Genomic DNA, 18,187 nt, shown 5'->3' with positions numbered 1-18,187 from the left:
TATAGGAGGACGGGATAGGAGCTCGAGATAGGAGGGGATAGGAGGGTGGGATATGAGGTTGGGATATGACAACAATATATGGGGATGGGATATGAAGTCAAAAGCTTCCTCCTCTGTTGATTTTCCTCCCCAACAAGGATGAGGAAGGAAAAACCGGGCAATGCCGGGTACTCAGCTAGTATATATATAAAACTCAACGTATGTATGTGTGTATGTTCCAGCATCACGGCCAAACGGCTAAAGATATTAACATGAAACTTGGTACACATCTTACATATAAGTCAACAACAGACATAGGATAGGTAATTTAACTCTTACCCACCCCCATTTGCCAGGGTCGGGGTTTTTGTTTAAAATCCCATACAAGTCTGTGGGAAATATGTTACTGCATAACTTCCAAACGGCTGGAGATATTTTGATAATACTTGTTTACATGTTATTTATATGTCCACAAAAAATATAGGATAGTTAATTTAACCCTAACCTATTCTCACTTGCGGGGGTCGGGGTTTTTGTTTAAAGCCAAATGCAAATCTATGGGAAATGTATGTTCCAGCTTAACTTCCATACGGCTGCTGGATATATTTCGATAATGCTTGGTCACATGTTACTTGTATGTCAAATAAAAATATATAATAATTAAATTAACCCCTAACCTACCCCCTTATGTGAAGGATTGGGTTTTTGTTTCAAGTTCCATGCAAGTATATAGGACTCCTGGTATCATACTCCAAAAGCTCCACTCTGTATCTCCTGGTGAATGTGTTAGTCCGGCTGGCAAGCCACACCCTCCCTGCATGCCACTGCCCATCTTGCAAAGACACGCCCACCCGTTAAGCCACACCACTTTTAATTTCAGTTTATAATACCTTTACCACAATGCAGCCCCACCTGAGCACGGGATATGAGGACAAAAGCTTCCCCCTTTGTTGCTTTTCCTCCCCCACAAGGATAAGGTAGGAAAAAACGGGCAGCTCAGTGTATTGAGCTAGTATGCACAGTCATGGCTGTATATGTTGTCACTCCTGAAATTTTTCTAGAAGATGAAGTATTTCTCACAGAGAAGGATTGCAGTAACACGTTTTGCTATACACATGTTTATTCCCTTTGTGTGTATTGAAACTAAACCAAAAAAGGAGGAAAAAAAGTAAATTGGACATAATGTCACACCAAACTCCAAAAATGGGCTGAATAAAATTATTGGCACCCTTTCAAAATTGTGGAAAAGTAAGAATGTTTCAAGCATGTGATGCTCCTTTAAACTCGCCTAGGGCAAGTAACATAGTTACATACATAGTTCATGAGGTTGAAAAAAGACCAGAGTCCATAAAATTCAACCTATATCCCTAATGAGTCCCTACGGAGTTGATCCAGAGGAAGGCAAAAAAACCCTCATACTAGAGGTAAAAATTCCTTCCTGACTCCAAATATTGCAGTCAGAATTAATCCCTGGATTAACAGTCTGTCCCTATAAATCGTATACATAACAGTTGTGGGCAGTATAAAATCACACCTAAAAGCAGATAAAAAGGAGAAATGTTCACTTAGTCTTTGCATTGTGTTTCTGTACCACACTAAGCATGAACAACAGAAAGAGAAGAGAAATGTCTGAGGACTTGAGAACCACAATTGTGGAAAAATATCAACAATCTTGAGGTTACAAGTCCATCTCCAGAGATCTAGATTTGCCTTTGTCCACAGTGTGAACCATAATCAAGAAGTTTCCAACCCATGACACTGTAGCTAATCCCCCTGGGCGTGGACGGAAGAGAAAAATTGATGAAAGGTGTCAACGCAGGACAGTCCGGATGGTGGATAAGCAAACAAGCTCCAAAGATATTCAAGCTGTCCTGCAGGCTCAGGGAGCATCAGTGTCAGCGCGAACTATCCATCAACATTTAAATGAAACGCTATGGCAGGAGATCCAGGAGGACCCCACTGCTGACGCAGAGACGTAAAAAATCAAAATGAATTTGAAATGAAATCTGAGGATTACCAACGGATTTTGGGTTGCACTGTCATTGTCAGAAAGCTGGGTTTGCGTCTGAGATCTTCGGTTTTCCAGCAGGAAAATAACCCCAAAGATACGTCAAAAAGCACCCAGAAATGGATGGCAACAAATCGCTGGAGAGTTCTGAAGTGGCCAGCAATGAGTCCAGATCAAAATCCCATTGAACACCTGTGGAGAGATCTTAAAATTACTGCTGAGAAAAGGCGCCTTCCAATAAGAAGGACCTGGAGCAGTTTGCAAAGGAAGAGTGGTCCAACATTCCGACTGAGAGGTGTAAGAAGCTTATTGATGGTTATAGGAAGCAACTGATTTCAGTTATTTTTTCCAAAGGGTGTCCAACCAAATATTAAGGTAAGGGTGCCAATAATTTTGTTCAGCCCATTTTTGGAGTTTGGTGTGACATTATTTCCAATTTGCTTTATTTCCTCCCTTTTTTGGTTTAGTTCCAATACACACAAAGGGAATACACATGTGTATAGCAAAACATGTGTTACTGCAATCCTTTTCTGTGAGAAATACTTCATTTTCTTGAAAAATCTCAAGGGTGCCAACATTTACGGCTATGACTGTATGTGTGTGTGTGTATGTATGTGTGTATGTATATATGTATATATATATATATATATATATATATATATATATATATATATATATATATAGATACATAGATTTATATTTATATTTAAAAAATTGTATCTTCACTGGGTAACTTTAAATAAACTAAAGGATACTCTACTAATTCCCTTCTGCTGGCAGTTCCCCATTGATCACTGAAGTGTTTCACTGTGGGCATTTCATCAGGTACCCAGGTATCATTTAAAGCAGAGAAAGACTGGACACTTTACATTTTGCCTGTGACCTGCATGCTGCTAAATGGAGTCTGTCAGGATATTTATGCTGCCCAGGCAATGGCAAAGTTGTTATAAACAGCTATGTTCTTCTCTAAATCGCTGCATCATTTTAGATTAAACCTAGTTTAAAAAGAAGCTGTGGCATAGGTGGAAGTGCTATCTGCCAGCTCTTCCGGTTGGACTCAGTATAAACAAATAGAGACCTGTAACTTAGACGGAGAGACCTGTCAATCAAGCCATACTCTAAGCAAAAGAAGATGTAAGCGCTAGGTTAGGGATAGGGGCAATGGTTTTGTGTGTCTGCTGACTTTTCTTAAACCAAAGCTTTTCGACTGTGGAGAATTATTTCACATTAAAGGGGTACTCTGGTGGAAAACTTTTTTTTTCTTTTTTTTAATCAACTCGTGCCAAAAAGTTTAACAGATTTGCAAATTATTTTCTATTAAAAAATCTTAACCCTTCCAGTACTTATTAGCTGCTGAATATTACAGAGGAAATTCTTTTTGGAACACACAGCTCTCTGCTGACATCTCTGTCCATTTTAGGAACTGTCCAGAGTAGAAGAAAATCCCCATAGCAAACATATGCTGCTCTGGACAGTTCCTAAAATGGACAGAGATGTCAGCAGAGAGCACTGTGTTCCTAAAAGAAAAGAATTTCCTCTGTAGTATTCAGCAGCTAATAAGTACTGGAAGGATTAAAGGGGTATTCCGGGCAAAAACATCGGAGTTCCCCTTTAAGCTGGTCATAGGTGCTTAAATGGGAACTCCGGTGTTTTGGATAGGGGATAAGATGTCTAAGCATCGGAGAACCCCTTTAAACGTATACATTTTCCTGCATGTAGTTATGATTTTTTCCAGAAGTACGACAAAATCAAACCTACATTAGTAGGGTATCATTTTAATCGTATGGACCTACAGAATAATGATAAAGGTGTAATTTTTACCGAAAAATTTACTACGTAGAAACGGAAGCCCCCAAAAGTTACAAAATGGCGTTTTTTTTTCAATTTTGTCTCACAGTGATTTTTTTTTCTTCCGTATCGCCGTAAATTTTTGGGTAATATGACTGACATCATTACAAAGTAGAATTGGTGGCGCAAAAAATAAGCCATCATATGGATTTTTAGGTGCAAAATTGAAAGAGTTTTGATTTTTTTTAAGGTAAGGAGGAAAAAACGCAAAAACCTGTGTCCTGAAGGGGTTAATAGAAAGGTTAAAAAAACACAACTGCATTTTTTGTTTTCTCTTGTATCTAAATACAGTTCTATCAATAACATAAAATTTTACACATTTTTCTATAAGAACATGCTTTTCTTTTGAAAAAGAAGAAAAATAATTATTTTGTTTGTGATCCTCTGGGCAATTGTAAGTATTTAACCTGTTCAGGCATAGGATGAACATCTTCCTTGTTCAATCATACAGACACTGCATTCCTAAGCTCAGAGAAGTTCTTCTATCAGTTGTTTATGGATCTTTTTTTCATTTCAGACTTTAGATCTGCCCTTCTCTATTGGATTCATATCCAGGCTGTTGTTGCCTTGCCAAGGTTATGCTTTAATTATATGATCCTCAAGAAAAAGTGTCACTATATGACACAGCTGAGGGTTCAGACATTGCTCTACGTCAGACTTGTATGGCTTCTGCTTCATAGTACCTTGTATAATGTAGATCCTGTCTGTCCCGAAGATGCTCATGACCTGAGTGGGGTGCTTGACTTGCCGAATGATGCAGTATTTCCTCATTTGTTCTCCAGGCTGTCATTGGACATATTGGGGGAGATTTAGCAAAATCTGTCCAGAGGAAAAGTTGCTGAGTTGCCCATAGCAACCAATCAGATCACTTCTTTAGTTTTTCAGAGACCTTTTAAAAAAATGAAAGAAGTGATCTGATTGGTTGCTATGGGCAACTCAGCAACTTTTCCTCTGGACAGGTTTTGATGAATCTCCTCCATTGTACTTGCTGCTCAGAACGATGGATGATGTCTCTTGTCACTGAAACCTGAACATCAAGCTTAATCTTCACAGATAAAAAAAAAAAAATACATCTCTGCATATTTTTGTTTATCGTTTTTTTCTGACTAAATCAAATACCTTATGCTAATGAAATCTTTTTTATTTTTTCCACTTGTCCCCAGTCTTCTGTTGACCAGTTTTCAATCTGTTTAGTCCAGTTAAGGCTGGGTTCACACCACGTTTTCTTAAATACGGTTCCCGTATACGGTTTGGAGGAGGGGGGCGGTGCTTAATCGCGGCGCCCGCACTCAGCCGTATTCGGGAACCGTATTTAATGCAAGTCTATGAGCTGACCGGAGTGAACCGCAGCCTCCGGTCGGCTTCGTTTTCGGCCGTATGCGGTTTCCCGACCGCAGGCAAAAACGTGGTTGTTCTCCATGTTGTTCCAGCAAGTCCTGCAGCTGTCTGCTGGACACTCAGCGATTCTTTTGGCATTCCCTGATCAAAGTTGTGTCATCCCGAGTTGTTGTTTTTTTTTTTTTTTTTTTCAAAATAAAGTTTTATTGTTTTTAACATATGAAAAAACAATTGGCAATGCAATATGGCGGTATATAGTAACAAATATCACATTACTGTAAAGCCGTGTAGAACAATCACATAACAGTAAAGTCATGTAGAACAATCTCTCTAGTTCGATCTATGTATCCATGTAGAGCGAGAGAAAGCCATGGGAGAAAAAAAAAAAAAAAAGAAAATAAAACTATCTCGCCATTTTAAAGCTGGGATAACATTGCGAATGGTGTACACTCTTCAGGGATCACATGGGTATCAAACCAATCTGTTCAGGATTTGGGGTGTTATATTCTAATCCCAGTTACCAAGGAGAAGAGAGATGTATGCAGCACAACAAGTGGGGAAGAGAAAGAGGAGGAAAAGGAATAGACGGGGAGAGAAGGGGGAAGAAAGGAAAGAGAGAAGGAAGAAAGAGCAGGTCGCTTTTGGAGACACTTACCTCCCGGACCGGAACAGCTCGGTCCTCCGCCCAGGTCGGCCGCACCAGCGGTCATGAAAAGAGCAGTTCATTATGGTGTCAGGTAGGTCACGTTAGTGTCCCAAGTGCAGGGAATCAAACTCCGGCGATGTTAGAAACGAGAGCCAAGGGCCCCAGACGGCCCGGAATCTGTCGTGTTGATGTTTAGAGTCAGCAAGCAATTCTTCTAACCTACATATACGGGAAATTTCCTGAAGTAAGGACGAGAAGGTGGGTGGTTGGGGTGAGCGCCATAGTCTTGGAATCACAGTGCGTGCTGCTATCAGCATGTGGTGTAGTAAGCTAGCGGAAGCCCTAGGAAGGGTGCTGGGGAGTATCGACAGGAGGACAAGTTCAGGGGTCCTCGGGAGCGCGCTGGAGACCATGCGTGACATGAGGGCAAGCGCCTCACTCCAGTATCGATCAAGTCTCGGGCACGCGAACCAAATATGGGTCATCGTGCCTCTCCCTTCATCACATCTCCAGCACACATCCGAGGCCCCCGGGTAGATTCGAGATAACAAGGACGGGACTCTGTACCATCGTGTCAGTATTTTGTAATTAGTCTCGTGAGCCTTACTAGAGACAGTCGTCCTATGGCAGAGAGAGAGCGCCTTTCTCCACTCCTCATCTAGGATGGGATGTCCCAGTTCACTCTCCCATGAGGAGCGGAAATGAAGTGGGGGAGTGGCAAAGTCATTTAGGAAAAGAGCGTAAAGGGCGCTAATCAGCTTGGGGGGTGGAGATGACGATATACAAAGGCGCTCAAAATCCGTCAGAGGCCGATGAAGGGAGAGTGAGCGTTTGTTAGTATCATAGAAGTGTCGGAGTTGCGCATATTGAAAGATTTGGTACTGTGTGGGGGGAGAGGTAACAGTGAGATCTTCTAAGGGTTTCAGGTTTGTAGTATCTAGTAGTGAGTGAAAGACTGTACCTTCTGAACGGTGAAAGGAGAGAAAGGTGCGGGTGTGGAGTGCGGGTGTAAAGGCCGGGTTGCCGAACAGGGGTGTGAGTGGTCCGTTGGGCGGTACTACAGAGGAGCGAGTGAGGTAGGCGGCGCGGGTCTTGAGGATGGAAGCCACTATAGGTGGGGGACTGTATGAACCTTGAGGGTATAGGGTATTGGCCGTCAACCATAGGGCCGCTCTAGGGTCTCTACCCGAAATATCATGTTCTAAAGCTACCCACGGTTTACTATCCGCGCCTTGGAAGGAGTCCAGTACTCTGGTGAGGACCGCCGCCAAATAGTAGGACAGGACATCTGGAAGGGCCAGTCCACCCTCTTTTTTCCGTCTAATGAGAACAGACCTCGCCAGTCTAGGACGTTTCTGAGCCCAGACATATTTTCTCTGTATGGAGGAGATTTCAGCGAAGAAGGAGCGGGGCACATGTGTGGGAATTGTAGCAAAGAGATAAAGAAGACGCGGGAGCACGTTCATTTTGAAAACATTTATCCTACCTATCCAAGAGATATCTTTTCTCTCCCAATTTGAGAGGTCCGACTTTAGGATACGTAGAAGGGGAGGAAAATTTAAGCGAAACGTGTCATCCTGATCCCTTGGTACTTGGATACCTAGGTATGTGAGTGAGTGTGATTGCCATTGGAAGGGGTACGATGCTTTAAGCTGTTGGACAGTATTCAATGGGAGTGTTATATTGAGAGCTTCACTTTTGGAGGGATTAAGTTTATAATTGCTATATGATGAGAAGAGACGAATCGTGGCCATAAGGGAGGGTAGGGAAGTAACAGGGGAGGAAAGGAAGAGTAGGAGGTCGTCGGCATAAGCCGAGCAATTGCAATGACACGAGGACAGTTGGAGCCCTTTGATGTCAGGGTTTTGTCGAATAGCCACTAGTAGGTGTTCCATGCATAACACGTATAGGAGTGGGGAGAGAGGACAGCCCTGCCTCGTGCCATTGCAAATGTCGAAAGGGGGGGATAAGTGACCATTGATCCTAACTTGAGCCTGAGGGTGTCTATAGAGCGCCATAATGCGTGACCTCATAACGGCACCCAAGCCAATCTGAGAGAGTGTTGCTTCAAGAAATCCCCAGTCCACGCGATCGAACGCCTTCTCAGCGTCTAAGGAGAGTAGGAACAGAGGCAGTTTACGAGAACGAGCATTATGTATGATAGAGAAAGTCCGGAGCGTGTTGTCCCTGGCCTCCCTTCCCCGTATGAAACCCACCTGATCTGGGTGGACTAGGGATCTCATGTGTTCAGACAATCTATTGGCTATTAATTTGGCGTATAGTTTAGCATCGCTGTTAATCAGCGATATTGGACGATAACTCGGGCATAGCAAGGGGTCTTTGCCGCTTTTTGGGATGACCGTTATGAAGGCACGCATAAACGAGGAAGGTAGTGGTGGGGAGTCAGTAGTAATGGAGTTGAAAGCAGAAAGCAAAACTGGGGATAGATCTGGGCCTATGGATTTGTAGAATTTTGCTGTGTATCCATCGGGTCCCGGGCTTCTACCACCCGGCAGGGAGGAAATCGCCATCTGTAACTCCTCCTGTGAGAACGGTTCCTCGAGAGATTGGATCGCTTCTTGGGAGAGCGGAGGAAGCGCGGTAGAATTCAAATATTGTTCTAAGGAGGGCGAGGCCGCAGTGGTCGAGGCCGGGACCCGAGGGCCTGGTAGGTTATAAAGACTGGCGTAGTAGTCACGAAAGGCGGACAGGATGTCAGGGGTGAGGTGGGAAGTGGAACCCGAGGGGGTGCGTATCGCAGGCACATATAGGGAAGATTTTTTCACTTTGAGGGCATTAGCCAGGAGGCGTCCGGACTTATTGCCCCAGACATAGTATAGTTTGCCTGTGATCTGTTTGTAGTATCTGTGGCTATTATTTAAGTGGTCAAGGAGGTCGTGTCGGACTTTGATTATCTCTCTATAAACCCTATCTAGTTGAGACTGTTTGTGTTGGGATTCCAAAGTATGTAATAGATTTGTAAGTGTAAGCAGTTTGGCCGACGACTCCCTCTTTAGTCGCGCTCCATGTTTCATCAGGACCCCTCTTAAGACACATTTGAGGGCTTCCCATTGAGTCATGGGGGATGTTGGGTCAGTGAGGTGGTCCTGACGAAAGTGGGCGACAGAGTCCTTGAGTTCCTGGAGACATAGGGAATCCATGAGGAGGGACTCATTTAAACGCCATGTGGAATGCGGTTTAGTGAAAGGGGGAAGGGTAAATGTACAGGACACAGGGGCATGGTCTGAATGTGTAATTATCCCTATGGTGGAAGAGAGAACAGAGGTGAGGAGGTGATGAGGACAAAAAATATAATCAAGTCTGCTATAAGATTGTTGGGGGTGAGAGTAGAAGGTATAGTCACGCCCTTGGGGGTGAAGAGCTCTCCAGACATCGCTAAGCTGAAGGGAGTGCAGTTTACGTTTTAAGGCACGAAGCTTATTGTGAGAAATGTACGAACGTCCTAATGAGGTATCCGCAGTAGGGGACAGTGGGAGGTTGAAGTCTCCACATAAAAAAATTGGGCCTAACGCAAATGAGGAGAGGGCTTCTAGGGTTTTCATGATAAAGGGGACTTGGTCTCGGTTGGGTGCATATATGGACGCTATCGTCAGTTTCTGTCCCGCAAGTTCACAGTTGGCAAATATGTACCTAGCGTGTGGGTCAATGAGTGAGGAAGTAACTATAATAGGTAGGGACCGGTGAAACGCCAGGGAAACTCCTTTCGTCCGTGCGTCTGGATTGGAACTGTGTATCCATTGGGAAAAGTACCTATCACTAATTTTTGGGAGATGACCTGTCTTGAAATGCGTTTCTTGTAGAGCCAATATGTGTACTCTTTGTTTGTGTAGGGAATAGAGTAGTTGGGCCCTTTTCTCCGGAGTATTGAGACCCTGCACATTTAGGGACATCAATTTAATGTCAGCTGCCATTGTGACAGTGAGGTGTTGGGCTGTACTTACCGACCGACCTGGGGGACACCGAGCCGTCCGGCCCATAAGGCAGAGATGGAGGAGAGGGTGCGGACCTGCAAGGAGAAGAGGAAGAAAAAGTGTGATACAAGGGTAAGTGGGAGAAAAGAGGGAAAAGCAGCCAATGAAAGGTGGAGGCAAAGGGACTAAAAGAAGCGGCCATAAGGGCCAAGTTCAGTGACGGGACCAGCCGGCACTGTGACCTATTGGGGGTAACGTAGAAGGAGCGCCAGACAGGGAGCGAATCCATTATCAGGCACAGAAGGGGAGTCACGTAGGCGGCGTGTCAGGGACAGGTACAAGCTAGGGACCTAATTAAGCTATGGGATCCTCCCGGCCCCTATAGGCGGGGAGGAGCGGTGTATAAAGGGCTATGGTTCAAACGCTGTTTGGAACAACAACAAAAAAAAAAAAAAAAAAAAAAAGAGGGGTGGGAGGCAGAACCACTGTAAATAGCAGTAGTGAAAATACTGTGAACAACATAGTTAACTAAAATGCATAGAACACATCAGTAAATGTAGAACATGGGGGCAGGGTAAGTAAGAGCCCCCCAAAATCAGTATCGCTGATGACATCCAGTACAGGCAACACGGGTTTCGGGGGGGTCCAGCTCAATTCTGGGCTGAAATGCGGAACGTTCCCCAATGAGGCAGTCCCCAGGCACAAGGCCCGTAATTTGGAGAGGGGGCTCCCTCGCAGGGGAAGACCACACGGGTAAAATAAGAAGTGTCAAAAGATACTTAAAGTCCCGTGGGGAGTCAAGTCTTCCTCTTTTGCTGCTGCGGTTGAGACAGTGAAGGTCGGGTAGGTCGTCGATCTTCTGGGAGGTGATGGCGTTGTGGGGTCACCAATTGTTGAGGGGGAGGTAGCCGAAACAAATTCTCCCAGTCTGGTAGCTGAACAGGAGGAAGACGGAAAGTCGCGAGGAAACCTGCGACATCTTCGGGGCGACGCAACGTGGCCGTGGTAGTCCCGTGCCTGGCCACTAGAGAAAACGGGTAGCCCCATCGGTAAGTGATCTGTGCGTTGAGGAGCAGGTGTAGGAGGGGCCGTAAGGCAGCCCTTAGTTTCAGAGTGCGAAGAGAGAGATCTGGGAACAGTTGTATAGCAGTTCCATTATAGGAAAGGTTCTTTAGAGCACGTGCTTTTCGCATGATTTGTTCCTTCTGCGCATAGTGGTGCACACGGCATATAACATCCCTCGGCCTTTTGGGATCCGGATTTTTCGCCTTGAGGGCTCTGTGCGCTCTATCCAACTCTAAGGGACTGTCAAGCGGTTTTTGTAACACCTCGTTGAAGATTCTTTGCACCGTGCCAGTAACCTCCTGGGGCAGTACAGTTTCTGGTAAGCCTTTGATCCTAATATTGTTTCGCCGATTGCGATTATCCATGTCATCTAAATGCTCCACCGTTGCCGCCTGCTGGAGCGAGAGGGCCTGGACCGTTTGCTGTAGTGACTGTACCTGGGAATTTACTGAAGAGCGAAAGTCCTCAAGTCCCTGAACTCGAGTCTGTAGGTCAGCGACATAAGTCTTAACCGGTTTCAGATCTTGCTGCCACGCAGACTTCAGGTCAGAGGCCAATGTGAGCAGGTCGTTTTTAGAAGGTAGGAATGCCAGTAGTGCCTGCAGCTCAGGAAAGTTCTTAAGGGTGTTTGCAGCCGTTTCAAGTGATGGCAGGTGGGGGGCAGGCGTCACCTGTCTCGGGTCTGGATATGATGTATGTGAGACAGGTTGTTTGCGGGGGATAGAGCGGTCCCGAACGGATTTGCTCCCCTCTTGGGAATCGTCTGAAGAGGAATGGTGCCTATTAGCCGCCAGGTGAGCAGCATGTTTCAGGGGAGTCTTAAAGAGTTTCTTTTTAGCTGGTGGACTATCCTCCCAGAATCTTGGAGTGTCGCTCCCATCCGTGGAGCCATGAGGGCTCTGCTCTTGTGGCGTATCATCAGATTCCATATCATCAGCCCAGTCAGTGACCGGGCGAGCTGGAGGCCCCAGAGCCCAAGCGTCTTGGCAGGAGGGGATCTGAGACGAGGGGCCAGAGTCATGTAGGGCAGGCGCGCATACATGGTTTCCCACAGGCATAGATGAGGCCAAGATGGAGGCCGTGGTAGGTCCAGGGTCATCTGGGAGGGGGGACGGCTCAGGGATTATGGTTGCGGCAGGAGCTGTAGTAAGGGTGGCAGGGTTCGCTGCTGCATGTATTGCTGGAGTGTGGGCTCCTGGTGAATACCAGTCATCGGACACGGCCCCCTCTGAAGTGATAGAGGCCTCCTCAAAGTGGGGCGTCTGACTATTATCCCCTCTCGAGGCAGGAGGCTTGTTCGCATTCGTGCGCAGCGGTGCGCATTGAGGCTGCAGCGGGGGAGAAGAGCGTACCTGCATGTTTCCAGCTCCCGGTTCCCCGCGCGGGTCACTCAGATGTGGATCGGAGGGGTCACTCTGTAAGGTGGGTGATCCTTTGTGCACCTTCGTGGTGGCTGGGAGGTGTGCTATAGTAGTGGCGGGTATGTGAGCCGGCCGCTGTGTTCCGGTGAGGCTTCGGAGTCCGGCTGTTAGAGGGCCGCTGCGTCTGCGGGGCTTCGGCACTTCTCCGGCGCACAAAGAAAGCTGCAATTGAGCCAGCCGAGTCTCTGGGTGTTCTGGTATCAGGGTGCTTCTTTTTGGATTTGGTTCTGCCTCCCATCTCACATTAGAAGCCCATTTAGTAGTAGTCCCAGCAGGAGCTCTCACTAACAGCTGCCGTCCGCCAGCGCGCCAAGCCACGCCCCCCGAGTTGTTGTTTTTTTTTTGCCACCACCTTTTAGCAGAATGTCTGGATGACAATGGTTCATTGGCCATTAATTTCAAATTCAGCTGACAGATGCTGTAGTAACACCAACAGCAAACTTTCATGGTGTTACAGTATCTTCATGTCCCAAGGGTGGTGAAGTGACACATTTTTGAGGAAAGATGATACCAAGCACTCACCAGTAATGCACAGTGAAGATTTACTATGCCATAGGCAGACAGCTGAGGAAGGCTCCCACGTCGAAATGTGTCCTTGTACTACCCTATGGCCTAGTAAATCTTCACTGTGCATTACTGGTGAGTGCTGGGTATTATCATTCTTCTACCTGTGGTTTTACCCTACCTTGTGCGCCACTGCAGATTCCACAGAAGTGCCGACCTATCCCTATATTGAACATTTTTGAGGATCATGGCATCAAGTGTTATCCTGGCCAAACAGTCCAGACATTGATTTAATAGAAAAATTATGGGCAGATGTAAAGTCAAAAATAAAATTAAAAATCCAGACACAAACAATAATTGATGGAATAATGTATCTGAGCCTGATCCTATTGGCCAAAGATAATCTACAAAACATTAATAAAAAAAAAACTCATGGTTTTCTTGTAAAACAGTGGTTTTTTTTTGGGTTTTTTTTGGGTTTATTTTTTATTTTTTTTAAATCTTTCTATTAATTTGGCTGATCCTGTAGAGGCCTTTTTACCTTTTTTCCTGTCCTGTGGTCCACTGGATCTTGGAGAAAACTTACAGCATTTACTGGTTTCTACAACACTTCTGAAAAAGAAAGGGCAAGGAAAGTACACTTCCAATATCCTTGTCCCTGAGTAGCCATTGTTTTCCTTTCTAATGGTTGCTTATAAATGTACATAGTGGACAATGTGTGTTGTTTTTTATTTAGTTTTTTTTAAGCTAGAAAATGTCCAGTAGAACATTTTTGCTGACACAATATTGACTGACGTGGGACATCACAATGATGGTAATGTATGAGGATGTAATGCTGTGTATTACTGTTTAATGCATGTAAAATATTGCCACACCAAAAGAACATTTTTATTCCCCCTCTATCAATCTTGCTTTTAGGTTCCATGGCAGAGGTGTTGGCATCATTGAAACGCAGTGAGAACCTTCTCCGTAAGGTGGCACCACCACAGGCTTCTGTTACCGATGTAAGAGACAATATATTAACGGCCATAAGACAGGGAGTAAAACTGAAGAAAGTGCACAAAGAACCTGGGCATAAAGAGCCTGAAAATGAACTGGAGCAGAGTATAAGAGCAGCTATGCTGAGGATGAAAAAAGTATCTGCTGACTCCGATGAGGAGGAGAGAAGTGAAAATTTCAGTGGTGACTGGGACAATTAAAGGGATATACACAGGTATCCCTGGTTTATTAAGGAGGACCTTACTTTTTACACTTACGTGTATTTTTTAACTGACAGATTGGATGTGATTCTTTTGGGACATCACATAGCTATAAGCTTGCCAGAAGAAAAATATCATAATGGGAGCCTATTAAATCAGTGTTGTCATATTATAACTCCTTTTTTTTTTTTAAGGCCAATCATGTTTTGCTGAATGTTTTTCAAACTTCTGTTTGCTACCGATATGCATTCAGTTGCAAAGTTTTCCTTATCAGTTGAATTTCTACATACAAACACCACTGGAAGTATTTTTGTAATTTGCTTATTTTATGTCTTCACGGTTCATTATAAACTCATCACTACCAAGCTGCTTAATACAATTGTTCAGCAGTTTGATGAAATTGTATATACACTTATTAAGACTTTAGATTCATAAAATGATCTTTTGGATTTATTTTGTTGACGCAGCATCCACCGCTGTGCAAATCCGGAATGATTGAATCGAACGCATATCCGGAGCCATCATAGTGTCGTGTGTTGATGCTACAACCAATCTTGCTTAAGAAATATGCAGAGCAGAAGTAAAAAAAAAATATATATATGGTTTTCCCCATAATTTACAAAATATGATCTCAGAAAATTTGCAATAAGAAAATAGTAAAAAAAAAACTAGAAAAAAAATCCCCTTTAAAACACTGTTGTCGTGTTCACTGGAACTTTTTTATCTTACATGAAAATACTTCATTAATGCACATGCCTATAGCTTGCGAATGTTTGCACAGCGTGCTGCTCTCTTCCATTCATCAATTGTCTGCTGCACTGTTTGTACATTACTGTCAGACTTGATGAGCAATGGAGGATACTTGTGTTTCCCTATGGCTGTGCTACCCTAATACCAGTTCACTTGCTCAATCGTCTATTTCATATAGCCGTAATGTAGCCAATTTACCATCTGTATCAGGAGGGGTGTTACACACAGGTGTTTGTGGCAGTTTTTTTTATTCAATCTTTTGAGCCAGAACCAGGGGTAGATTTGAAAGGAAAGGGAAATAAAAAAAGGAAAGACTTTTATACTTCTCCTGTAGATCCAAATCTGGCTTTGACTCAGAAACTGCAGTGGCAAATGTCCAAAAAACACTGACACCAGCCTCACAGGCACTAGCACCCGTTTTCACAGCGGACCTTCCTCAATTTGGATTCCACTTGTTTGTTAAATGGAACTTTTTTCCTACCCTCTTATTTACTCTTAGATAAATTAAGCTACATTTTGCAATGTGAACTTGGCTTATAAAATTACTACGTCCAGTTAAATCCATATTTTTATAAATCTTTCATTTTGATAAGTTTGAAAACATGTTTATGGGATAAAAAAAAAAAAATCTTTCATGGTTTCATACTGTGCCTTTCTGCAAGTACAGATATATAAATAGCTGTACAAATGTGTATCTTATAAATATATGCTTAGACTGGACAAGCTTTGTTTTATTTCATGCTGTAAACTTTTGTAGCAGGACATCTTTTAGTAAAATGTAGCAGTTTCAAATATACTAACTGGTGTACTATAGTATATTTGTGTACACATACAAATGCCAAAATAAAAATGGTCCCAAAATAAATGGTGGTATGTGTATTGTGCCAATATCATGAACACATACATACAGAGTGATATACAAAGCCCAAACTCACATACTGCTATTAAATGATATAGTATACCCCTGTACTGCCATACCTTGTCCAAAGTTCACCTACTTCTCAAATACTACCATACATTTTCCATCTTATATTCAGATTACTGTTAATACCATACACTGCCAAGAAAATGCTTTTAAAGTGTACCTGTCAGATCCCACAAAAAAAGTTATTCAGTACCTAATCCTGACCATAAACCGACCCAAATATAAGCTGAGGCCCCTAATTTCTCCCCCAAAACCCAGGAAAAGTTATTGACTCGACTATAAGCCTAGGGTGGGAAAAACATCATCCCCCCTGTCATCATCCAGACCCCCGTCATTAACACCCTCATCATCATCACCGCCTGTCATCATCCCCCTGTCATCATCCCACACCCCCCCTTCATCATCACCGCCTGTCATCATCCCCCTGTCATCATCCCACACACCCCCTCCCCTTCATCATCACCGCCTGTCATCATCCCACACCCCCCCTTCATCATCCACGTCCTCATCCCACACCCCCCCTTCATTATCACCGCCTGTCATCATCCCATACCCCCCCCTTCATCATCACCGCCTGTCATCATCCCACACCCCCCCTTCATCATCACCATCTGTCATCATCCCACACCCCCCTCCCCTCCCCTTCATCATCACCGCCTGTCGCAGTGGTCTTCAAGCTGCGGACCTCCAGATGTTTCAAAACTACAACTCCCAGAGATGTTGCGCATGAATGTCCCTGTGCGTCGTCGTCAAGGCAATGTCACTATTCCGGGGCCGAAGCGCGGAGAAGAGGCCCCCCCCCCCCTTCCCGGTAAAGATGGACAGCCCGGAACGACTATCCCTCCCACCGGACGGTCCCTGCAGCACAGATGGCCCGGACCAGCTCACCCTTCCTTCCCGCCGTGGAGAGGCGAGTACAAAACTAAAGGGGGGGGGGGGGCTGGATGATGATGAAGGCCACAGTGGTCTTCAACCTGCGGACCTCAAGATGTTTCAAAACTACAACTCCCAGCATAGCCGGGCATGCTGGGAGTTGTAGTTTTGAAACATCTGGAGGTCCGCAGGTTGAAGACCACTGAGGGCGGAGAGTTCACTCGAGTATAAGCCGAGGGGGTTGTTTTCAGCACGAAAAATCGTGCTGAAAAACTCGGCTTATACTTATACGTAAAATATATACGGTATATAATTTTTATGCCTCGAATACCTATATTTATTATTAAAATATCTTTTTATTAGCTCAGTGTTAGAAATCTTCAGGGGAAGGGGGCGTGTCCCTCCCTTGTGGTGGTGGGAGGTGATTGGTGTTTCTGCTCATGCAGCCTTGTCAATGAGTCATCTCTTGTCCATGACTCATGGACAAGCTGAGTGCTGCTGCAGGACTGGTTAGTGTCCCAGTAAGTATGGGGACCCCTAGTAGTAAGATTTTCAAGCCCCTTTTTTTAATTTTTTTTATTAAATATAAAAAAAAAATGTAAACAACCATATTACAAAAGGTCTTTCATTTTCATCAGTGACAACAAATAAAAACAGTGCCCATTTAATATTCAGATAGCGGCCATTCATAGAATGCAAGTAAAGGCACTATTAAATAATGCAATTGTCCAGATGATACATGAAATTTACAGTCAGTGCCTTGTATTGCCTGGATACATAGTTACTACACTATTAAGAAAATACTATATATTGTAAAGATAATAGTGAATGCAGTGGTCTGATGCTCATTGCCCAACATTTTGCAAGTAACTAGTCCCTGGTTAGTAGAATACGTAAGGCGAATAGCACACGTTGTTCAATAAATGGAAGTATCTGAACAAAGAGTACCATTAAAATGAGTTCATACATTACCTAGAAGCTATTGTACAGTTACAAATAAATATTGCCACACATTTTCCATATAATGTACATTGGGCCTGGGTGCTATCATACATTATAGCTATAAATAGTGCATGTGGTGACCAAATTGTGCAGTTAGTGACATCTGTTGCCTATTGTGTAAAGTAAAAAAAACGTTATGTTATGAAATATTACCATATAGACATTACACAGCTGCACAGTCTTATGGCTAAATTGCCAGTCATGAGGGGTGGTTAAAGGGGAAGTGTTGTTGCCTTTATGGAAGAGTGGTTATGGTGCAATGCTACGTTCAAGGGTGGGTGGGTGGTTTCTGCAGCCAGTGGGGGAGGGGGGGGGTGTAAATATGCTGATGCTTTTAACAGTGGGGGAGAGGTGAAAAGGGGGCATAACATTTATTAGAAATTGCTGCTGCCTGTGGGGGAGGTGCTAGGATGGGGGAAAATTCTGTTGCCAGTGGTGCTGCAGTGTCATAAACGTTTGTCACTTCTGGGGTATTTTGTGCTACACTGAGGTATTTGGAGCTTCTGGGCCAGGGTATTATGTATAGTATTTGTTTGATGCTTCTAGGATGGTTATTTTGTGCTGCACCACTGTATTTGGAGCTTAAGGCAGAATGGGTTATTTGGTGGCATTAGATGGCATTATAAACAGTTAATGGTTGTAATAAATTTGCTCTAAAGACAGCAAACTGGGAGCGGCAATGTGGTATTTGATGTTG

General features: G+C 44.1%; 1 protein-coding gene across 1 annotated transcript in view; it reads left to right on the top strand.

Annotated features, from left to right (window-relative positions):
* The window catches only part of WHAMM (WASP homolog associated with actin, golgi membranes and microtubules), a 77,963-nt gene extending 62,414 nt beyond the window's left edge, over positions 1-15,549 (top strand). The window contains exon 10 of the mRNA XM_056572181.1: positions 13,660-15,549. Within this exon, the coding sequence (XP_056428156.1) occupies positions 13,660-13,940 (281 nt within the window). The 3' untranslated portion in view covers positions 13,941-15,549. The remainder of the gene's footprint in view (positions 1-13,659) is intronic.
* The last annotated feature ends 2,638 nt before the right edge of the window (positions 15,550-18,187 follow it).

The sequence above is a fragment of the Hyla sarda genome, chromosome 4, assembly GCF_029499605.1.
Source record: "Hyla sarda isolate aHylSar1 chromosome 4, aHylSar1.hap1, whole genome shotgun sequence".
NCBI classification, from domain to species: domain Eukaryota; kingdom Metazoa; phylum Chordata; class Amphibia; order Anura; family Hylidae; genus Hyla; species Hyla sarda.
This window is presented reverse-complemented; position numbering and strand designations above follow the sequence as displayed.